The sequence below is a fragment of the Carassius auratus genome, unplaced genomic scaffold, assembly GCF_003368295.1.
Source record: "Carassius auratus strain Wakin unplaced genomic scaffold, ASM336829v1 scaf_tig00215205, whole genome shotgun sequence".
NCBI lineage: Eukaryota > Metazoa > Chordata > Actinopteri > Cypriniformes > Cyprinidae > Carassius > Carassius auratus.
Window position 1 is genome coordinate 1,347,766 of NW_020527982.1, and position 25,774 is coordinate 1,373,539.

At 35.9% G+C, this 25,774-nt stretch overlaps 1 protein-coding gene across 1 annotated transcript; it reads right to left on the reverse strand.

Moving 5' to 3' along the window:
• Positions 1-1,159: 1,159 nt before the first annotated feature.
• Positions 1,160-25,077, reverse strand: LOC113093956 (protein FAM19A2-like). The gene is made up of 4 exons (XM_026259570.1): positions 24,966-25,077; positions 6,418-6,567; positions 4,936-5,060; positions 1,160-1,930 (listed from the first exon to the last, which is right to left on the reverse strand). Exons 1-4 carry the CDS (start codon positions 25,075-25,077, stop codon positions 1,919-1,921), a joined length of 399 nt encoding a protein of 132 aa, XP_026115355.1. The 3' UTR covers positions 1,160-1,918.
• Positions 25,078-25,774: the final 697 nt, after the last annotated feature.

Sequence of the window (25,774 nt, forward strand, 5' to 3'; positions counted from 1 at the left end):
TAGGCCATGACTGTCCCTAATTGCTGCAGGTTAACATACCTCACCTACGGAATTACATAATGTTTACATACATCTATCATACAGTTACTGCATCTCATCACATTCATATGCATGCAACTCAATTCATATGCAGCATTAAAGTATTATGTACATGCACACCTTCATATACAAATACAATATGCTATATGCACATGTACAGCAATAACTGCACAGTGATTCTTTCCTCCTTTCTTACTTGCCTTCTTTCTTATTTATTCAGCTAGCTCACTTTATTTTTGTCTGTGCTGTCAGAGTGTGCATGGTATCTCTCCTGGCCTTTTTGCTCAGACTTCATTAAATCTGCAAGCTGTATTTGCATAAGCGGCACCAAGTCTCAACACCTATATCCCAGGGTGACGTGTCAATTCCTGGTGTGTGTGAATGAGAGAAAGACAGTGCGGTAGCAGTGCCTGACAACATATGCTTGAAGTTTTGTTCACCTGTTTGTATTTTGCCAGATTCATACTGATTCATAGTAGCCCAACAATCCCAGATGCTTTAGAAGTGAGCTGCGCCTATCATTATTCTGCAACGCTCCGTTGAATTTTCAAACTCACAGTCTTGTTATTGCATGGGGGGGATTTCTGCTTGTAGTGAGCTTCAGTATGTGTACAGTATGTGCAACATGTATTACGATATCAGCATGCATTTCCATACACAACCTACCTATGCATCATTTAACTTTCAAATATGCCTCTCTCTCTGTGCTGCGGTTGTGGTTAGTATTAATGATTTTTATTTTTGGCTAATTTCTCTAATCTCTTAATGACATGCGCAAACGTTCTCAAGATTTCTTCAAAGCTAAATGGCATGTGCATTGAACAGATTTGGTAATTTGATTTGACAAATAAAAATCCCATTTTGTTGTCAGAAAGGGAAGGACAGAGAGACGTGGTGCACAGAGAGCATATGTTTTGTCTCAAGGCATAAAGGTCAGAAAATATATATAAGGCTGATTATGTTGTTTTCCTTGATATCAGTATTGGTGGAGGAAAAATGAATAAATCATGTTATTTGTGGCACAACAAGCTATTAGTTTTCACTAGCTTGCAGCCTCTGAAATCAGAGCACAGAGAAAAAATATTTTTGACATTTTTAATTATTGAATGTAATACTGACACATGTACTCAATAGAAGTTACCAGGCTGGATAAGAAAGAAAAGAAGAAAAAAAAAAAAAACCTTGATAATAAAACTGATAACCTTTAAACTTGATTCTTCTTGTTTTCAGAAATAACACTTTTATCTTTTACACTTAAACATTTTCTTGAATATACTGGTACATTTATTCTTTTATTTCAGACTGTGGGTTTGAAAAGCTTTAATTTAGAAACAAACAATATACAGAAGACGAGTCCATTAAAAGTCCAGATTGATTTTACATGTTTAAATGCTGTTTAAAGGATTCCAAAGAAATCATCAGGCTTTCTTATCAGGTAGAGCAGGAATGATTATGGAATTGTCGGAAGAACTGAAGGGCAAGGAAGGAGAGCATGTTGATGGAAAGCTTAAACTCCATTGCGCTGCACTGGTCTAGATGATCCAAACTTCTGTAAAAAAAAAAACAACTACAACAACTGCATACGTACATTGAGACCCCCAGCGAACACATTCCAGAGGTTATGGATCCACACCCAGAAGATCGAGCGTCCGGAAGGCCAGGGGGTCCATTGAGGAGGACACATCAAACTCCAGGACGGTCCTAATGTTTATGGTGGATATATTTCTGGAGATCAGTCTGCTCCTCAGATATTCTGATTGCAAATAATCTTTGACTAATACTGATCGGTCCTGTTAGCTGAAGCTGAATGCTGTCTCTAGTTAGTCTTCACTTTCAGCACTTTTGTCCGCAGTGAGTTGTGTCCGCTTGGAGTGTAGAACTATCGGGTCACCTGAAATAGAGAACAAGGAAGAGTTTAGATTTGACACTTTGGTGTTTTCCCATTAGACACATCTACACCTGTGTTTACCAGCACATCTGACTGCAGTAACCCCGAAATATGAATCATTATGAACTATATGGGCCCATTTTGGAAAAAATCTGTCTGGTTCTCCAACTCTGTTTTCATTAATGCTTGACATTTATCTGCACAGACTTTTTGTCCTGGCCTGCTGATGGACATGGCCTTCTAGAGCTGCGGCTGAAACAGTTGGCGCCAAAGCAAACTCATTCATTTAGAATTTGGCACCATGCCTTCCAAGTTGGCACAGAGGGACAACTGAAGAGCGGCATGGCATGATGCCCAATCCTTGATCCACCCTCTCAGTCTTCCTCTTTCCTCTTCCCGGTGTCTCTTTCAGTTTTGGCAAGGTTTATATTGCAAGAGGTGTGCTGGCATAGATTGAACAGTTGCCATGCTAATCATTCATTATAAGATTCATTCTGATCCATAGCTGATCAAAGCAGCTCTTAATTTCTCCTCTCTTATATTTTTACAAACCTGCACTGTAGGTCCTTGGAATATATAAGATCTCCAGCCTCTTTCCCTTGTTTCCACTTTCTTTTAATGTGATGTATCATTTGCATGTACTGTAATTTCCTTATTTATCTTGGTTAAAAGTTTTGATCAGCATGTGGTCCAGTACTGAATACAAACTTAGAGAAGTGAGATCGCTTTAAAACATTTCAGATTGAGTTAAAGAGCCGAAGGTTCAGTGCTGTAGGTCTCATTCTTAGTGTGTAATGAGAATTAATGTGTTTGTGTGGGTTTATGTAGCTATACTTTTATAGGACCTGATAATACCTCTGGGGATGCTCTCAAAGGTAAAAAATATTAATAAAGTGAATCAAATAATTTTTTTTCATATAAAAAGACAATGTACATGCTGTAATATAACTCTTAAGATGATTTGAGTGCCATCATGAGGCTATATGGTATTTTGGGTGGTTTTCAGTGTGTTATTATGCTGGTGTTAGGGTGTTCTGGGTGCTTGTTGCAACATTAGGTGGTTGTTTACAGGTTCGAGCCAAAAGACAGACAGGTCTTTATGATTATTTTTTCACAGATTGTTAGCAGGCACTAGTAACAATAAGCTTTGGGTCAGATTGTGTCTACATTGTGGGAACAAAATCTCCCTACAGAGAGACAGAGATAGAATGAAACACAGAGGAGTGTGTGTGTGCATGGTCCAAAGTAGAAGTGTGTGTACAGTTGTTTGTTCCAACTGTTCCATGGGCCTTTTTTCATTCATATAAAAAAAATTCACTACATCTAAATAAACATAACACTCGTTCAGAAACGCTTCATCACACAGATGAAGGTTCAGATTAATTCACTGTGATGGAAAATAGATCAGTGTTATGCGCGCATTTTATGTTATGAGAGGTTTGATGGCACAGAATAGCTTATCAGTCATTGATCAAACCAGACGCTTTCTTCTCCTTCTCTCCTGCTCTCCTCTATTTTTATTTAATGGAATTCTTTAAAAAATAATTAAAATCTCCCTGACTCTCATTTTTACAGTAAGACAAGGAACTCTACAGAAAAGTCTCCATGTACTGTTCTCTACAATAAAACCGAGAAGTTTCAATATTCATTACTGAAGTGTATGGAAAATACACATTCTGTCGGTTAATACTGTATTAATAATAATATATGTAGTTGAGTGTGCATAATTTGATTGTAAGTCCTGGATACTTCCTCTCCAGCAGAGTCCAAAATTAACTTTCTGTAACACCTATCAATTGACGGGTGAACTGACAAAATTTGCCAGTAATATAAGTAATTCACATTTCTTAATGGCCAGAATGTGCATCATGGTGAAATATAAAATAGCCTACTGCATAGTGCAGGTTCATGGCCATATACTGTATATATATATATATATATATATATATATATATATATATATATATATATATATATATATATATATATATATATATATATATATATATATATATATATAAACCATGTTTTTTTGGTTACAAAGTTAAAACTATTTTCAAATTATTTCCCTCAAATTTTCCACTTGGCAAGAGTTCATTTTGTACCCTGCTCTCCAGCGACTAGATCAGAATGCATATTGACATCAAGTCTTCTGGTCACTTCATATTTACTGCTTTGTTCTGCCATTTTTTCTTTCTGTTGAGGACAGTCTCAGTCAGTCACTTCACATCTGTCACTCATAACCTAAGCTCTTGTGTGTTTGTTGCTGTGCTTGTCTCTCTCTTCCTCTGTCTCTGTCTCTCAAAATTCAAGAAGTTTTATTGGCAGGATAAAAAGGAGTAGTCTCTGTGTCTCTGTTTTGTTCTTCTTTTCCCTAAATCAGGCTGTATTGTGTTTGATGTCAGTTCCAACAAACTCCAGGCTCCACTTGAACTCCTAAGGTACGGTACGGAGCGTATTCACAACAACAGGAATTAGGTCACTGAGGGAAAGAGAGACAGGCTTTGTTCCAAAATCTAGTGTGCTGCCTATCTAGACAATATTTTAAATACTAATAGACATGTTTAGCCACATTCTAAGGTAGCATTGCTTGTGTATACAGTATATATACTGTGTTATATATATGTGTGTTTTATATATATATATATATATAACACACACACACACAAACAAGCCCATTGAGAAAAAAATGTACATAATGAACACATTTAGATAATTGTTATAATTATAGTAAATTATGAAAAAAAAAAAAACATAAATTAAACCAATATACTAAATACTATTTTAACTAATATTTCTGTGTGTTGTGTTTTATGCTGGAGTATTGCACTTTCTGCGTATTGTCATTTAGAAATGAGAGTATGAATAACCCTGACTTTGAACTTTGAACGTTACGGCATCCAACAGGCCAATAGGACAGTCTTTTTGCTTTGAGGTGTGTGTGCATGTGTTGTGTGCGTATGTGTGTGTGTGTGTACGTGTGTGTGTGTGTGGACGTGTACACTAACCTTGGTGGTCTTCACCTTGTTTCCTGTGCTGCAGCTCCAGCCTGTAAGGTCGGGCAGGACTTTACACTCCTCACCATCCACACACGGCTGCATCTGACACCACCACTTCTGAGCTACTATAGATGCTGAACACACATCACAGGAAACATGAACACGTAGACTAAGGTTAGTACAAACAGACATTCTCACTTCCTATAAGTATATGGTTCATATCATGGAATGGGGGAAAGCAAATCAGACAAAATGTTGATGTGTTCCTGGATGGGTGTAGCACCTACAAATCTGCCTATACTTTTGAAGAGGCTAGCCATGAGAAATGTATAGGCACCAAATCATTTCAGTGCAGATTGTCTTTTCACAATGTAGTGCAGGCTTTGCAACGAGATATTTTAGCCAATTGTAAAAGAGGTCATTAAAGGTCATAGCAAAAGCAGCCTGTTAATTTAATTTATAGGATTGGATAAAGGGTAGAAAATTGGCATGAATAACTAAATTCCTAGTGCTATCGATTTTACTTGTTAATTTAGTGCCCATAATATTTTAATCATGCTCCCTGACATATGCACTTCTAAAGGCAACATGCTTCGCAAATCATGCTTATCGAGAGTATGGCAGTACAGAATAAGTACAGTATCTGTGTTTATGTCAAAAACAGCTGGATGGAGTGCAACTGAATCCAGAGGTGCATTTTTGAAAGTTGAACTGACTTGACATGGCATCTTAAAATTGTGATAATTATTATGCAAGATGTGACACGTCAAACCAAAAGAGTCCATCTTTTAACCATCAGTAATTAATGTAATTACTGTAATTAATTCCATTAAAATTTAAGTCCTATGAAGTAAGAGTGTTTTAGTTTTAGGTTAAATTTGTTAGTGGACTCTAGGGAAAGAAATAAAATGGTAAAATATGACATGACCTCTTTAAAAACAGAGGATCGTGGATCAGCTCAGAAGCAAGAAAAGGGTAAACAGACGAGGAGCTATTTGAGCTTATACAGAGAGAAAGAAAGAAGCATGAGATAGGGTGAAACATAGCTTATTTGACATTTTCTCTCACGCAGAACGCTGTGTGTAGAGACACTTGGGCTATTTTTTCCTGAGTTCACAGTCAGGCAAAATAAGATAACGATCGATTTCTCTGTCAAGTGGACAGTGTTGACACAATATTAAATCAAATAGCCATACAACTGAGTGAGACAAAGAGACCCAAAGTCAGTGAATGAGAGAAATAGGGAGAGGGCAAAAGAGTGAAAAATCCAGGACACAATTTCTCATTTAACTCTTTAATCTTGTATACATAAAGGTGCATTTTCAAAACAATCCGGTTAATCCAGACACTAAATGCATGGAAATAGTGAAGCACAATGAGTTTTTAAATTAAGTCATTATCATTATTTTCAGCACAAACGCTTTAAGTGAATTAAGCTAATATTAAAAACTCAGCACTATTTGCCTGAATAGAGTTGAAGATTGATTTTACCATCCACACAGGAGGGTGCAGCCCTTGTTGTTCCAGCGACTTGTCCTGGGAAGCAGGAACACTTAACCGTCTGTGATCGCTCTTCAATCTTATTTCTGTTACAGCAGCGGTGGGCTGCAATCACCTCACATGTGCCAGCCTTCACGTGCACTGCAACAAAACATACACACACATTTCATAAGAACATTTGTCTCTGAATGACATTGCAGTCAGCATCTCATTTACACAGGCACATCTGCAGTCAGTCATTTCAGTAATTGAAACAAATTGAAAAGAGTAAAACCTGATAGCTATTTATTTTTATTTGTTTTTCTAATACAGAAAACATATACAAGCTTTGCCCAGTTTTTTGAGAATTTTAATTAAAACTCTTAGGGTCACACAGATGAGAAGAAGACATAACCAAAAAATTAATAACAGAACCGCTCTGGGTGCCTGACGGCTACTTGCTAGGGCGTAAAAATGATTGAAAATCTAGCAGAGATCGTCACCATCTCACTATCTCAATATCACAGGAATGGAAAAGTGTTTTTTCTTTCCGAGTGTTTGAAATTTGTAGACATGCCTTTGAAACCTTAAAACTGAAAATAACACAGAGTTCTATTAGAGAAAAATGCCAATAATAAAGTAAAAAACAAATTAATAAATTTTTTCAAACCACATATCAATCCTTGATCTTTCTCAATCCACCCACTTTGTCTGAAGCATTCGATACATTTTATTGTGGATAAGTACAGCTTAGTGGGTTACACTTACAAACACCAGAGGCTTCAGCTGAAATTTAGTCTGAGCTTTTGAAAATGACCCTTAATGTCTGGAGCGGGTTTTAGCATCAGCCCAAACTGGCATAAAAGTAAAGGCCTATTTAAAACAATAATGACATTTTAAACAAAACATTAGATCTCTATGAACTCTCTTCACACTGATCCTGTTTCTCTCTGTCTCACACACACACACACACACACACACATGACGCAATATTCTACCAGGCACAAAATTCCACATTTGAACAGTCAATAGCAAATACTTAAACTATTAAGAAAACATTCTTACAGTAGCTGATTCAGAATAAGCGCCAGATTGTCATAGCAAAGTCAGAATTTATTTATTTATTTATTTTTTTTTGTCCATAAAATGCATTAAACATATTCGAAAATCTGGGTTGTGCTGTTCAGTTGTAAATAAATCTTAACCAATGATTCCTCATTGCATTTACTTTCGGAAGGCCAAATAAAGTGCTTTTGCTTTCGCACAGAAACACAGCATCTCCCTGACACGGCTGCATCAACTACTGCGCTTCCTGAAAAAATAAATAAATACAGTAAATACAGTTATATTATTTCAAGATATATTATATAAAATGAATTGGACTTGCTGTGAATAGTTTCAGCACACATTTTTTTCTATACTTTTGTGTCATTTAATTGCATCAGAGCCTGTGTGAATAAACCTTGACTGGGAACAGAGCATGAGGAACAGGCTAAGCAATGGAACCACTACTGACATGATCAAATGTTACAACAGTGTTCGATTGAAAGGAACTTTAGCTAGTTGGAAGAGGAAATACTTGTGAGTGTTGGAATGAAATATCCTTCGGAACAGAGCATGTTTTATGTTGGTTTTGGAGTGCTTCTGTCCTTCAGTGGATGGGCAGTGCAGGGTGAAACAGTCAATCAGTTCAATCTCTGCACACATTACATCACATCAAATTAATCCATCCTGACTGGTCATTATGGGGGCTGACTGGTCAGCAGCCTGTGCTCTGTATGTGTGTGTGTGTGTGTTTGTGTGTGTGTGTGTGTGTGTGTGCGAAATGTGAAAATGTCAGCCGTCCTGAGAGATCAGCCTCTCAGCTGAGAAATGATTCTTTCAACCATATTCTTTCTCATCATGCATCTCACTAACTGCAGTGACAGGGTATTTTATTTCTGTGGTCTCAACATGACAGGATTCCACAATATGGCCCCAGAAGATGTGACCGGAGGCGTTGTTCTCACACACACACACACACACACACACACACACTGTCATACAGCGCCCAAGAGTAGTTCTGATCAGGGGATCTGGGAGTGTGTGTTTGTCCTTGGGGAGTTATGTTTCTTTATTCTTTCTTTCTCTTCATTTTTCAACTCCCACGTTTTCCTTCCTTTCCCTCTCTCATTCCGGGTTTTAATTTCTTTCTTTCAATTTTGTATTTGACAGTTCCCTATATTTATAAATCTATCTATCTATCTATCTATCTACTAATTTATAGACAGATAAACATTTAATATTTCATTAATAAATATGGCACATTTTAAATATGTAATTAATGTTATTTTTTCCTCTTTTAGTTTTGAATCAGTTTTCCAGTGAGAACGAGATATTCTCTCAGTTTCTGTGTGGTTTCCCCTCTGCTTGTTTTAATACCAGCTTATCAAACTCTGCTGATTGAAATGTCAAGATGTAAATATTGTGAGTGTTGGATCCTCTCAGTAGAGTGAATAATATTACTCAGTCATTACAGACGGAAAACCTTCAATTTGTGAGAGATACATTGCACAGCTCAGAGGGAGTGCCACCCAAATCAGCTGTAAATGGCAAATTCAAATATCTTATGTTATCGAAATGAGAGGGCGATGACATTCCTGTATCGTGGGACCACAAGACGGCATGGAGACAGGCTTGATGCATCAGAAATCATAAGGATGGAAGGAAAAAAGATTTGTATTCTGCACCTTACCTGCCACAAGAGATGCTGTTAATTGCTCAGTATGTTAATGATATCTTCATGGTGTTTGCAGGGTTTACCAAGACAGCTCACTTAGTCTCCAGAAACTCTCTGTCTTGGGCTCTCATGCATCAGTGCTCTGGTTTCGAGATCTCTAGGTTTATATCCTTCCCAAAGCTATCATCACAGTGAACCCTTCTTATTACATGGATTTGCAATACTTGCAGTTTCTTGATGGACAGACTTATCAGAGTTGGACAAAATTCTACATTTCAACACAATGACACAAATACAGGAATTTCACTAGCTCATATTGTCCCATAAGTTATTATTAATTTACTCTACTGACTTCCTGATATTGAATTATTAACATCAAAGTGTCCACCACCTTGTTTTCAAACAACTTTATAACAGTAATTATGCACTGTACTTCTATCCCTCACAGTCACGTTTTCATTCCTGTCAAAAATGTTGTATGATACTACTCTGACTGAGGTCTATTAAAGTTGATTGCAAATTTGGGAATTACAGTTTAAAAGGCTTTCTTATTTAAATTCTGAATGACATCACAACAGATTACTGTGATTGCAAGTGGTCATTGTAATGATGATGATGATGATACGATTTTGATATGCCAACACAAAACACAGATTTCAAGAGCCAGTTTATCTGTAAATTTATACAATCCCACACTGATATATCAAAGAGCTCAAATGTCTGTAGGGAAACTGACAGTTTGAGACATTATGTCTCTGAAGGCACATCCCCTGTGGCGTAGCTTTAAAATCAGCTTTTTAGAAGAAGAACCCTAAAATGCATAAACATATTCATGTACACATGCACAAAGATGAGTTAAACAGTTTTACAAACATGGGCACATATGCTTTTAGGAGGTTCACACAAAGCCAGCACAGACAGGATGACATATACATCAATAATTGACTTAAAAATAATAATAATAAAGAAAGAAAGTGTTTAATTATAAAGTGTTTTAAAGTGTGTAATGATTAAATGTGTTGGGATCAGTACACAAATCCAGGTAGAGCACACCTGAATCAAGGTCTTTACATCTGAAAAACCCGTGTGATACTGCAGGGCTGGATCTAAACTCTGGAGGAAGGAAGAAAGGTTTTCACGAGATTGACAATATCTATAACTCTCTATATCAAATAATATCTCATATCCTACAGAAGAGAGAGAGAGGGTGAAAGAAAGATGGAATAAAAAAATATAAGAGATATTCTACTACAGAGAACGACAAAGCTATTGTTGAAGTTACTGTGTTAGACTAGAAGGTCTTAAGCTTTCATTTTGTAATCGATCTTTTGGATGGCTTTAGTACAGTATATTACTGAATTCACTGTGCTTGTGTGTGTAGTAGTAGTTATGCACTCAATTGTTTATTCCCTGCACTGCAAAACACTGTAAGCTGATTCCTGGCAGGTATTATAAAACAACACATACACATGTTCTCATATACCATTAACGTGTTTGACTGTTCATAAGACCAGATGTATAAAGAGATGCATTGCTAAAGGTAATGGGTTTTTCTCGCTCCATCTGTAGGTTTGAAAGAACATTCAAATTTAAAATATTTCTCAGAAATAGAGACATACACATGAGAAAACTACCGCACTGAGGCAGTGAGAAATAATGTCTTAACAAGTGCTGGAAATGTAAGGGTGCAAGGCCATGTCTTGTGTTTTGGACATGTTCTTTTCGGCTGTATCTCCTTCTTATAGTTTTCATTTTACATCTAATCAATACTTTCAGATTTTGCCATGGTTTAGGGTTTTGGATTCTTGTATATATGGATGGCTTTTATGTGAGTTGATTTTTAATAAACCTTACAGATTTCAACTATTGCATTTTTTTGTTATATGAAGGCTACATCAAACTAAAAAATCTAAACAATGAATAAATAATAAAAACTGAAAAATTATAAACTATATTTCAATATTTGTTATTAATTTATCAAGTTAATGTACAACACTTGCTTACCAAGGAGACAGCAGTGTCCCTGAAGAGCATGCAGGAGGCAAAAAACTTATATATAAGTATATATATATATATATTGTATCTGAAAAGTGTTTACAATTCAATTTCCACACAGAATATTAATAAACAATATGAATCATTTTAAATGTGGTGGAAAAGCAATTTGTTTGTCCAAAGCTGTAGAAACACCATGGTACACTTGAACATACTCCTGCAAAAGCCTCAAAAGGCATAATTAATTTACCAAAAAGTGTTTGTTCATTGCAACAATGTTACTCTAGACACATTTTAACCTCATTTCAGATGATTCTGTAAAGCAGAATTTCTTTGCACTCTGTGACTGCCTAAGCGTATTAGTAGTAGTTACTACTGTACCTTGTGGACAGGTAAGTGTACTAACAGCTAATACCGGTGCTGTATTATGTATGTTGAGCACAGCAATTGCACAAACTTATGTCATAAATAGTGTAACTAAAAATATCTCCCCATATTGCACAAGCATATTCTGCATCATTCAAACATGCAATCCTATACATGATTTAAACATGTTATGCAAACCGATGATTGCAGAGGCAGGAAGGAGTATGTGATGTGTGGTGTTTGTGGTTTTGTGTGTATTATTCTGGTGTGTTGAGGGAGTGTGCGATGTCCAGAAATAGCAGTCTAGGTTACATATAATATAATATAATATAATATAATATAATATAATATAATATAATATAATATAATATAATATAATATAATATAATATAATATAATTGTTGTTTATTATATGCTTTGATTAGTCGAGTTGGACTGAAAGGTGAGTCTGATGACATCTGATCTCCTCTAAAGATCCAGTCCTGTAAACATCCCTGGGGACATATTTGACTTTTTACAAGCAGATCTTTCCTTCAGCTTTTTGAGGGGGAGTTTCATGACATGGCTATTAAAGTCTGTGTCATTTTATGGCCATTTCAATCAGGCTCTATTTTAAGAGGACAATTCTGAGCTCGACCACACAGCAGAGTTCACCAGATCCCCACACACATCATAATTCATATAGAATAGAGATCTTTTACCATCTGACACACACATACAGATACAGTATATAAGAAAGAGGGAATCAAGCTATCAGTCGACACACAAAGTCAGTAACCTGTAAATCTTAAGAGATATTGTACAAAGACAAATGAAAAACGACTACAATCATTTTCAGGTCGATGCTGATGATGCTAGATTGATGTCTTGATGTAATGATGATTTTGGTAGGGTTTGTTCCATAAAATGTGTGTGTGTGTGTGTGCTCTTGTTTTTTTGACATATCAGGACACAACTCTGTATAACGACATGGGTATGACACAGGTATTACAAGGAGTTATGAGGACATAATCCATGTCCCGATTTTTCAAAGCATTTATAAACCATGCAGAATGAGTATTTTTTTTTTTTTTTTTTTTGAGAAAGTAAAAATGCACAAAGTTTCCTGTGAGGGTTAGAGTTAGGAGAAGGATTGGTGTAGGGCGATAGAATATACAGTTTGTAAAGTATAAAAACCATTACGCCTATGGGATGTCCCCATTTTTTTTACAAAAACAAACGTGTGTATGCGTGTGTGTGTGTGTGTGTGTGTGTGTGTGTGTGTGTGTGTACACCTCACTATCTATGTGCGTGCTTTACTGCAGTCTGCACGAGTGGAGGCGTGTGTTTAAAACAAAGGCTAGATGGATTGGGAATATGGGCATCCCATTAAAAACCGTTTTAACCCGCTCTCTAGTGTCATCCACTACAATACTCTGCTCTGATGTAACAGCTACAGCTTTCTCCACATGGACCACCAGAGTGGTTTGATCTCTTTCTTTTATTATAATTTTTTAGACAGTGAGACACAAGATTGCAATTTTTCCAACCCTTTTATACAAATCTGTGATGTTTAATTACAAATAATACTGCAGAAACAACAAATATACAGTTTTTCATTAATGTTAAGAAAACAAAACAAATATCATCTAAGTTCTCACTACACACACACACACACACACACACAAGAAAATCTATTATTATTTTAAATACATGAAATATGCCAAAGTGAACCGCAAGCACCCTGAAATATAAAAATGCTGCTACTAACTGATCTTTTTTAACATCATTAACTACAGTTATAATTGAATCTGAACCATAATCTTTATGAACAACACATTAATCACACCAAAGTGTACTGCCTCCATGCAGTTTGTGGAAGTGTATGTGCAAGTGTGTATTTTGGCCATCATGGCAGCCACTTCTGAATGCCCCATTAACCAAGAAAGGGTGAGTGATCTCTGGTTTATAATCTCTGGGAGGGGTTGATCTCAGGCTATCATCCAATCACAGTCTGCACTTGTGCAGTGATTATATTCATTAGCAAGATGATTATGAAGCTTTGATGAGAGAAAACGCCCTGCTGCTCCGGAGCAATGCAGACACCTGGAGCAGTTGCACTACTGAGAGGGATAATGGAATTACACCTGCACCAGTGCACTTTCTCTTTCTCTCTCCCTCTCTCTTGCATTCTCTTTAGTCATTAAGAGATTGTCTTTCTATTAAAGTACAAGCCCATTGCTCTTTTGTTGTAGTGTCTATTGGAGCATGTATAAACCCGATTAAAGCAGGATGGTTCTTATGAATCCTAGTGTCCCTAATGAGTTCCACAGGTATAATAGCTCTGTTCCAACACTTAGTGAGCTGTCTATCTAGACGGCATTTTAAGGACGCTGACACCAAAGGATTTTCCAAAAGACATGTTCCTTTTAAGATAACATGTTTTAGCCAAATAGTAAGGAAACAGTCAATGTATCTTTCAGAGAAATTACAATCCCAGAATGGACTGCCATGCATCTATAAAAAATAAAAAAAATAAATACATTTCAACAATGGTGGAGGAGGTTGAGAGAAGTGTTGCCCATCTTGAAAATGAAAACTATTAAACATTGTTTTTATTAACTGAAAAGAGTTCATATTCAAATAGTAGACAAAAAACTAATGAAAATTAGCAATGTTGCAACTAAAAAAAAAAGGTCAATAAAGTAATCAATAACAAATTATATAATAAAATAATTTCACGCTGAAGTACCAAAAATAGGTTTGAAATAAGTAGAAGTATTAAATAATAACAAAAAATAATAATAATGAAAAATATACTAATAAAAATGACATGCATATTTACTTAAACTTGAAACATAGAAATTATACAATGAAAGCTCATTCAAAATATGAGTAAATACTATAGTATATAAAGTAAATAATACTAAAATATCAATGTATACTGCAGCAGTTGTTACTGTTTACTGTTTTCCCTAAGCAGATTTATGTCATGTGTTATTATGCGTCACTTTTGAAAATCTGTAAATAGGAGCAATAATGACCTCTCTTGCACAGAAATTAAGCGTTTAGACATGCTGCTCCCAGAATGTGTCACAAATACACAGACAGATGGCGAGAATGAGCTACAGTATTAATGACATCACTTCCTGTGCAGATATAATGAAGCATCATTAAATATCAAAATATTGCAAAACAGTCTCTTTTGGCTCCCACTCACACACACACACACACACACACACACACACACACACTAACTCTCTCTCTCTCTCTCTCTCTCTGCCCAAAAAGTGTATGTAATATTAAAGTCGGATTACAGCAAAAAGCGGATTAGTATTTTAGTAGCATTTGTGTTTAATTTTAATGTTTTATATTAAAGGACTAGCAAATACAAACCCAGTTTAAGCATATTTCTCTCACACATTTCAGATCTCTGCCATGTCAGGGATATTTATTCTCACTTCTGATCTGGTTTGTGTCTTGTCTCCTTCCAGCTGTGTGTTGCTGACTGCGAGAGGTCTGCGTGTGGCGTTGCAGGTGGAGAGATCTGCTCTACCCCCCTCTAATCTGCTAATCCTGTTAAAACATGCTGTCCTCAGCATACACTGTCTATGGGAAAGTGGGGTGTTAGATTATTTAAGCCCCCTGTAGCAGGAGACAGGAGATCATCCCTACCTGATAACTGTGAAATGGAGAGGTTCATGTAAAATGACGGCTGAGCGCAATATCTGCCCAGTAAGCACTTTGTCCAATTTTCCCCCTCTAATCTCTCACTTTCCATCTCCATCAGGGCATCAGCAGCATTGACATTAATTATAAGACAATCGAATAGAGGTAAAAAGTGCCATCCATCAAAGACAGACACACTGAAAGAGTGAGACTTACTGAGAGTGTTAGACACACCAAGGATAACACACTTAAATCCCACACTGAGATTTTCATTGACTGAGAAAAGAGACAAGGACGAGAAGTCTCATAGAGTATATTGGGACCACAATTTTGGCTTCGCTACAACACAGCCTCAGTATGTATACTAAATCTTAAAGTCATGAAATCAAAATTCACCCTATCAATTTTCTAAATGTGGGTTATTGATCTTATTGTGAACAATTTATCCATACTAAAATTTTTAGCCTAATAATTATAATAATCAGAATATCAACTGGACCTTCCAGTGAAATTAGAGACTTCTCTCTGGTGATGTACAGTACAAGTATACTAGACTTCTCCAATCATTTAGTCAGTTTAAGCTCCACCCCTTTTCTTATAATCGACTGCAAACATAAATGCTTTCAGATCTGGCTTCATCCAACGAACAACCAATGGATAGAAAGAAGTCCCTGCCCTACAGTTTTTTTCCTCGTTTCTTTCTTTTTTTCTTTTCTTTTCTTTTCTTTTTTGATAATCCATTTCATTCAGATGTACATCACAATTCTGAACAAATGATCTGTCGCTACATTCATTTCACTGTGACAAATAACTTGCCTCAGGTACTGTATGATGGTGATAGATTTAATAATTCAATATCAATAATTCAACAGAAAACAGTGTAGAAATGCTGGCTTCAGTACTTTATTTTAGTAACATGTACCAGAAAATGTGTGCACTTACTGTAGAAAAAGTAACTGCACTACTTGAAAAATGGAATCCCCCCCCCCCAAAAAAATAAAAAAATAAATGATTGGATCAATACATTTACATGCTTCATGTCACATTGCCTGAACCAAAATGCTGATACATACCAATTCTGCAGTATTGTTTTATTCTACTCTATGCCATGCAACCCTACACATATTGGGGATTTTTTATTTTATTTTGTTGTTTAAGTCTTGTATAAAGAATGCAGATAGGCTATGGCTGTCTGAAATATTTTGAAATGTCAGGGAGAGGCCTATGGGAATAAACGAGAAGAGAAACATGGGCAGACATGAGCATCACACGACCAGTCTGCTGTGGTCAGGCCTCTTCCAATAATCCAGAGGTTAGCGTTCCTTCCTTCTCAGGCTGACCCACATTTACACACCTCAGTCAAACTCCCAGTGCAAACAGCCAACTCTCAAACAAATATTCTCTCATACACTTCAGACCCTTGAGAGAGACAAAGGGAGGGGTAAAGAATAAAAAAAAAAAGTGACATTTTTAACGACTGTCCAATCCTGTTAAAGCCGAAGATGTTATTCTTTGGCTCCAATTTGAGAAGAACGAAACCTTTCCCCTTTCCTGTCATCCTCTGCTTCTGTGTTTCTTCCTTCCCTCCTCATTCATCTCTTCCTCATTTCCGTCTTGTCATCCAGAGTCTCATCAAATGTCAGAGGACAGCATGCGGTCCCAGAGTGCTGGCTCCATCAGCATCTTGAAATACATACTTGTGGTGTGAACGATCTCCCTCAGGTCCTGTGGAGGGGGTCAGCACATTTATACAGAACCCTGATGAGACCACCTAGTGAGAATGTGACGGGAAATGTCCCAGGAGACGCCCCTCTCTCTCGCTCTCTCCTTTTCTCTTATTTTAAACTGCCCTTGTCAGTAAAACAAAGAGTTTCAGAAAGCCTTTCACAACCGTGTATGTATAATGTGAGAGCAGGCTGCTTTTATTTGATATGAATGATAGTTCATCCAAAGTGACAATTCTGTCGTAAAGAATGAAACACAAAAGAAGATATTTTGGAGAATGTTTAAGCTGTTTTTGTTCAAATAATAAAAATGTCAATGGGGTTCAAAAGTTTCAAACTCCAAAAAGGAGTATATAGGTGATTCAGCCAACTTCTGAAGCAATGTGATCACTAGGTCAATATGGTATGAACGTGATTATATATATATATATATATATATATATATATATATATATATATATATATATATATATATATATATATATAATATTTAAGGCTTTATTCACTTCCAAATGAAATCAAAACACTGATCAAAGCATGTATACACAGAATACATTAAATATGGTTATATGAACATCAAAAGTCAAACATAATAGACGAGTCATGTGGATTAAATTCATGCATCTTAACATTAACGTTTTATTGTTAACTAAAATTATTCCAATTGTTTTTTCTGTTTTGAGCTACAGGTGCAATTGCTAAGTGGGTGGGGCTGAAGTGTCTCAACGCATGGATAAACGCCTGCTTCCTTGGTGTAAATCGTGTGTGTACTGTACGACTGCAGCTTAAAACAGTGTTGTGTTAACCTGAGAGAGCTGTGCTGTGTCCCAGTTCATGTAAAACTTCTGGTGAGGAATTAGAACTGGTAGTGGTATTAGGCCGGTAATTGTATTGGTGAACTAATAATCATTTATTTAAAGTAACCTGCGAGAGAGGTATTTGGCCCTTTTCTTTCCTTTCATATAGTTTTCTCCTGTTTAATGGTCAGCAAGGGAGGTAAGGCTTTGTATTTTATTTATTGTTTAATTCCAGGGAAGAGGACCTAAAACTCCTCCATTTGTTTATTGTTTTGGCCGTCTGAAACCCTCTCAGCCTAAGTTATTCTTAATTACGACAATGTGTCATCTCAATGTAAAGGAATAAATACTTTTTTCCTTGACTTATTGGTTGTGTGCCGGTGTGTTTGTGGAAGCAGGAGATTGAACTCCGTGCGGCACTCTTTTCTTTGGTGTGCGTGCGCGTGACACGTAACAATATTAACAAATACTATAATAGTATGTACATAATCCTAAAATAAATCTTTTTGGTGTCTTGAAGTGTCTTAGATTCCCATTGACATTCATAATGTACTGTATATTTGGAATGACATAAGGGTGTGAAAATGATGACAGAATTTTCATTCCTGGGTGAACTATATCCTTTTAAGACTTTGAGGATACTGTTTTTCCGTATTCTCTTAAATAGAAGCAACTTTTCAGTACTGTTTCTCTGCACTGTAAGGCCTTAACATTAAAAACATTAACCCATTAGCAGGTTCACAGGAAGGGTATGTTCTGCATAGTTACATAAAAGTTCCCTTTCAACAGCACTCTCAAAATAACACCTCCACAATGTGAGCAGAGGAATCACACCTATCAGCACCTTTTTTTTTATCCTTTAAGAATAATGTGTCAGCAGCTTTTCTCATGCAGAATTCTGCCTGAACACATGTTTGATTTCACGGTAATCAGGACGCCTGATGGATAGGAAGCTGTTTTTGTTTATGGAGAGTGTGAGCTCGCTGCCATCTGCTCAGAGATTAAACACCATGCTCTGATGGAATACATAAACACCCATCAAGCTCAAAGCAGTCTGCTTATGACACTCATAAATGCCCATTTTAAATCACTTACTCTAGTGTGTTCTTAACACACACTTAGGGAAGCCTCTCTTGACCAATCACAGGCGGCATAATTAATTATGACCAGCAGGCACTTCTTTCTAGAGCAACAGCCTTGCTAGAATTTTAGTCAGCAAATTATAAATAAAAGCACAGAATATACAGTAATGTTGTTTTGAATAATCAAACACTAATGGAGCCCAGAGCCAGTTGCTTAAAAGGGTGCCTCAATCTAAATGAAATTACAAGTGAATGATAATAATTAATGAAAAAAGGGTTGCATAAAAATACTTTAAAGCAGGGATACTTTGCTTAGCAGAGCTAAAAGCTGAAAGTAGCTAATGGAAGTACCCTACATGGCAAACGTAATTGATATATACATATTAAATATAAACACAAATACTAAAAAGCACTCTTTTCATTCTCTGTGTTCTAAAGTTTCTTCTTACAGTACTGCAGACTGAAAAACCACTCCTAGCTTCAGAGTGTGATTCAGATTAAGAATCAATTGTGAATATATTCAGAACATTTTGTAGCCTCTACACCTAGTTTATCAGACAAAACAACTCAAAAGAGTGATTCGTTCAGGAATAAGGAAGTCTAATTTTGATTCTAAACCGTCACTAAAACACTACTGTTCAAGCCTACTACTTTACGTTCAAGCCTAAAAAATAATGTATCACAGTTTCCAAACAAAACATTAAGCCACTTAACTCTTTTCAACATCAATAATAAGAAATGTGGACATGTAAAGGATCATGTGACACTGAACAATGAAGTAGGCTATTGCTGCTGAAAATTCAGTATTGCCATCATGGGAATACATTATAATTAAAAAATATATTAAAATTAAACTGCTCATCAAGAGGACTTCTTTCAAAACCAATTAAAAAAATTAATAAAAAAACCTTGCCAACCCCAAACTTTTGAGTACTGTAAAGCACTGGATATACAGTATGACTATATTGCTGAAATATATGTTTGGAGAAAATGTAACATTTGTCAATGCTTCCCTGTAATGAACTGAATACAATAGCTTTGCTACCAAAGTGACATGATTTAAAAAATAGCGACTAAAGCCCAAAAGTGGTGAAAAAAGATGGTTGAATAAAACTGAATGAGGCTGGGGAGCTTGGGGAGGGTTTGATGGTGCTGTGACCTACATGTTTTATACCACAGATGAAACAGAGCAGCGTGCTTGAAAATTTCACATTTTTAATTCTCCTTCTGTGTCTCTCACAGGCCATATGGGCATCTCGGACAGGCTGTGTACTGTCACAGGAAGAGATAACACATAACAGAGAATCATGCATGGAGTTCAAGCTAGAACTCAAGCAAAAAGAAGTTACGAGATTGTGAATCAGTTCTTATAATCTGAGCTGTACGACTTCACACACTGAAAACTCATGAAATGGTTAAATAAGCAGGGAGATCTGATGCAGCGGCAACACAACAGCTTTTGAATATAACAGAATGTGTGTGTTTGTGGAGGTGGGTGGGGGACAAATGTATGAGAAAAGTGTTTTCTCTTTATCACTTCATTTGTGAAAAGGATCTAAAATGTAAAAACTTGAATGATCTAAAATATGTTTCATACCAGCAAACCCTAAGTGTTAATTTACTTTGTCACCATTCAAATGCTATTTCTAAACATGCAGTATAATCCATAAAAAAGCCTGACTGACTCAAAGATTAGTGTTTGAACTTTACAGGGAATTTGACTGGTTTTTGATATGGTTTTATTGTTGATGTTCAAACAGAAAGAGACAGAGAATATAAGGCAGGCGGCAGACTGGGGATAAAACAAGGTCAGGGATGACAGAAATCATAAAAACCAACCACTTTGGTTCTGGCACATGACAGCACCATCGGTCAGAGAGCTGTGTGACAATGTGACCCTCACACACACTCAAACACACAATGAGTGTTGGGGAAGCAACTTTAAAACTCAAAGCTACTTAAACTACAGTCAAGCTGCTCTTAGAAAATAAGTTAGCTATGCTACAAGCTACAAACAACCAGTGGCTACAATAAAGATATATAAGCTTGCAAAAATCTTCAAACATTACATTTTATAATTTTAATTAGAAAAAAAAAAGTTGTTTGTTGCTAGTATAGGTCTCACAAAAGTATTTTTGAAAGAATGACTCTCAATTATGGTGACAGTGTTAAACTTTAAGAGATTTACACTTACACTAAATAACTGTAAAACCTGGGTTGTAACTACAACAACAACAAAAATCTTTACAGCAAAAAACAGCAGTCTAGTTATAGAATATACATGTTATGCTATGCAGTTACAGTACCTCAGTGAGTTTTTCACACTTTACTAACCGTTATGAAAATCAGCGGTTAGCTTAGTATTTTGCTTCACAAAAATGCTACACAATGACTGAAATTGGTGAATTGATTCTTTTTTATGTTCAATCTCCAATTTGACAATGAACAAATTCACTAAAACAAGTTTTTTGAAACCAGTACTACACATTAAATTAATATAAAAAATATTTTATATAAAAAAGCAACTTGAATCATGTACTGTACATAAAACATCATAATTAACCACATCACAACTTTCCAATGCTACTTGTAGACTAAGATGTAGAATGAGTGGAAAACATACTTATGAAAAGTATTTTGCTGTACAGGTGTTCAAAGCTACACAGCGATTCTGTGAATTCATTATTGTGCACAGTGACTCAAATCAGCTAATTTATTAATTTTTATCAGGTTAATCTCAATTAATCTTCCCATTTATAATTTAGAAACTCTTTCCTCTGTGTCCTTATGACACACCTTCCCTGCTGAATTGAACTATTTCTTTTCATAGTTTTGATGTCACTGGTCTCAGTGTCTTGTTTAGGGTGGGTAGGTTTAGGACATGTCAGACAGACAGAGCAAGACTCATGTTTTACAGGGCAGAAGGGCACAGGACACACACACACACACAGACACACACACACACACATTCAGAGGGCAGGAGATCTCAGGACTGCAGTCATCCACAAGAGCCATGTCTCTTCCTGCGTTTCATCTCATGACACACTCATCTGTCTCTGTCTCTCTTTCCACACTTCTGTTTCTTTCTCTTCTTTATGCCCTTCAATAGATCTCTGCAGCATTTCTCCCTCCTTTACTCTCTCTCTCTTTCTTTCTCTCTCCAGGGATATTAGTTTTATTGAGAGGATGAGCCTCATAAAGAATGACCTACGGTAGCAGCACACTTTCTGGCTATATTCCCTGTGTATGTGTGTGTGCAAAACAAATACTTCACTCTCATTTAGCTCATTGTCCCTGAAGCTTTTGCTGCTCGTATAGAGAAGAAGAGTTTAGAGTTATTAGTTTCTCCCTCCCAGTGGTTTAGTGTGTGTGTGTGTTCAGCCACCTCGCTCTGACCTGTTAGCAGTAGTGTGTAATTAACTGATTGTCTGAACTATTTCCCACCTCTCAGTGGCTGACATATTTAACTTCTGGACTACTTATCCAATCAAAATGAAGAATTATTGTGCAGGGAAGACTGTAGTAAACAAAAGCACACAGATTTTATAGGCAGTGGCTATTTGCACTAAGTGCAAACAGCAATAGATGCTATTTACTCTAAGTGGAATTAGCAATAGATGTTACACTAAGTGTAAAAAGCAATGGATTCTATTTACACTAAGTGCAATAGTGGTACATATTAACACTATAAAAATACCAGTATTTTCTGCTATTTATACTACTTATTGCAAATAGTGGCAGATATCTGCAACTCATTTTTGTAATACAATATAAACATTATGCAATAATAACAATGTATTGAGTGTAAATTATCATTTTTATTAAAATTATTAAATTGATACTGCCCTCCCCAATTTTATATATATATATAAAATTGTAAAAAATCATAGCCTAATGTTTAAATCATCTCCTTTTAAATGTATACAGATAATAGAACGTGTATGATGTAGATGACTCTTGCAAAGCTCTGATTTCTGAGAGATACACGGAGAGGCAACAGCAATGCGGTGTTTGATTTGTGCTCTTTTCATTCATAAAGTTCATTCACTTAACACTTGTGACTTTAGAGGTCTGTGTATAATATTGCGCTGATCCCCTGACTCAACTTTTATATAGCAAACACCGGACTGTGCCAGCCTCAGTCGAGTATTCAGGCAGAATTATTCCTCGTCCGTTATTCATCATTGAAGCCATTATCCGAGCCATTCCGAATAAGGTATCCGGCTTCATGCACAACCCTAATTATTAGGCATACATTACATATTTAAATTTTACATGCAACATAGATAAGTTCATAGAAAGTAAAAGCTCTACGCAATATTGTAATCCTAAAATTCACGTCGTACTTCAAAACTCTTTGTATGCATTATGGTTAATGTATTCTTGAGTAGTCAATTGTTTACGGCAGCGCCAAATAGTTGTTGAAGTAATCGATCACTCGACTACTCTATGCAAGGCCTAATATATATATATATATATATATATATATATATATATATATATATATATATATATATATATATATTTGAACTCCGCAAATGGTAAAGTGATTGACACAATCGACCACTTTACCATTTGCGCCACTGAAGCTGATGTTTGAAGTCATTTGTAATGTTGTCCAGCCCAACCACACATTGGTTGGCAAAGTTAGTGTAAATAGCCTCTGGCGACAAGGCAGGTATTTGCACTTAGTGTAAATAGACACTCTGGATTTGGGCTATATTCTAATGTCCAATATAACTGTAAAAAGACACTGTGTGTGATTATAGGGGCCAACACCAATAGATTCAAACAGGATGCTGTATAATTCGATGTATTTTACACAACAATAAAAAGCAATAAATTCACAAATCATTCTCTATGAGACATTTGATATTTCAATTTATGGTCCCCTCCACCCTCTTCAAAAATAGTCTGAGCCACCATTCTGCTGCGACAGACGAGAGAAGTTTACACAATTAGTGAATCATGTTTAAAAAAAAAAAAAAGAACAAATTGCACTGCATTGCATCATCAGCTTGTCTACAAAATCAGGTAGATATTGCAACAGTGAACGTGTATTAAAATAAATAACAAAACTTGAATTTTATGTAGTGCTGATTTAAGGTAGTTAAATAGATGAAACCAACTGGCAAAGCATAAAAAATATTAGATTTTTTTTAAAAGAAAGAAAGAGTGTTCTTTTGAATGTTTCTATTCGTCAAAAGTTTTTTTTTTTTATTTCTCTCCATTTCTGTCATTATCGATGGATGATGGACTTTACACAGTTATTAGACCAGACTGAATCAACAACGAACTGATTCCAACTGAACAATGACTGTTTAGTATTTGTCATTTTAGAGCTGCTTAACAGCAGAATTGAATATTGTTTGCAACATTGAATCACTTTTTTTCTTATTTATCTAGTTTCTTTAAACAGTCATTTCTGGTGAAAACTGCCATCACATGAATAAATTACATTTAAATATATAAAAATAGAAAATAAAAATTTGTACAATTATTTCACAGTATTGATGTTTTTTCAGTATTTTTTTATAAAAAAAAAAAAAAAAAACATGCAGCATAAGAGACTTCTTTCAAAAACATTAAAAAGTCTAACCAACCACAAACTTTTGAATGGTAGTGTTACTCGTCTAATCAGAAATGTAGTGTTACGATGTCCATGGGATCAATCCTCAGGGATCCATAAACTGATAAATGCACCCTTTGAATGCAATGCAACTCATTTTAAAAAGTGTCTGCCAGTTGCATAAATCAGAATCAGTATACAGTCTTCAATTGCCACATAAAAGAAACAAGTTCTTATGCCAAATAAACTCTTATCACTTTCTTCTGGAACATTCTGCAGCAGCCTCTACATGACTCCAGAGACGTCAGTGTCCTGCGGTCCATCAACTCTTCTCCTCATAAACAGAGAACATTCACTGGAACATTTTAAGCTGAATTAACCATCCACCTACCACTGAGCTGTCTGCAAAAACTCTCTGTCTTAGGTTTGCATTTATATCGTTCACATTTCTGGTACAGATAGACACAAGAACCAAACTTCTGATCTTAAAAAGCAAAATTAAAATATTTATGGTAATATCGCCCCAAATCTAAATTCATGCAATCCACATAAGCTGTTTTTTAATGAGACGGCTAATTAAAATGATCAACACTGTAGATTAAAATGAAAAAAAAAGCAATATTAACGAGCTTTACCAAATGAACCTTGACCTTGACTTACCGATGTGACTGCGGTGAGACGAGGCATCAGAGAGATGACCCCAGAGAGACAGAAGGGTCAACAACACCAGCAAGAGCCACGCGCACACCCTCTGTGCCGCCCACTCCTGCATTCTGAAACACACACACACACACACACACACACAAACCATTTTAGCACATGAGCATTACACTGATCTCATTCCCTCATTCAGTGCCATCTAAATGTCATCATGTTGTTCCTAAATGTTTTCTGATACAATAATGAGTGCTCCAAAATATTGAATTATACAATTACACATAGACAGAGAGTAAGCCTAAGTAGTGGTTCATGCTGGTACAGATTTTGGTAATGTTGTTGTTTGTCTGTTTGGTTTGGGAATTTTTTTCGGCTAAATGTATTTTTAAATTTGCTACCCATTCTCAATGGGAAAGTGCCTAAGCAACATTGCAAAAAAAAAAAAAGAAAAGTTTCCCAGCAAAATTGCTCAAAAGTTTGCACCGTGTATCATCAGCCTAAAACTAATGATAAGTATTTGACATCAATTGGAGATTTAAGCTTAAATTAGCAAATTCCCTTCCAGCCTCCTCACAATGCAACTCTGGATGAAAATTATTGATAATCTAATTAAATTAAATTATCAATCTAAAGAAATTAACTAGTAAAACTACATAGACCATTGGTTTAGACTGTGCAAAATAAAAAGCACTGCACAGCTTTCTTCTTTCCCGCTACTTTTATCTCAGACAGACATATTTAAGTATTTCATTTGGAGAGAAAACAAAATCTTTTTTTTTTTATTCACAATGTATTGACATTAGGTAAACAGT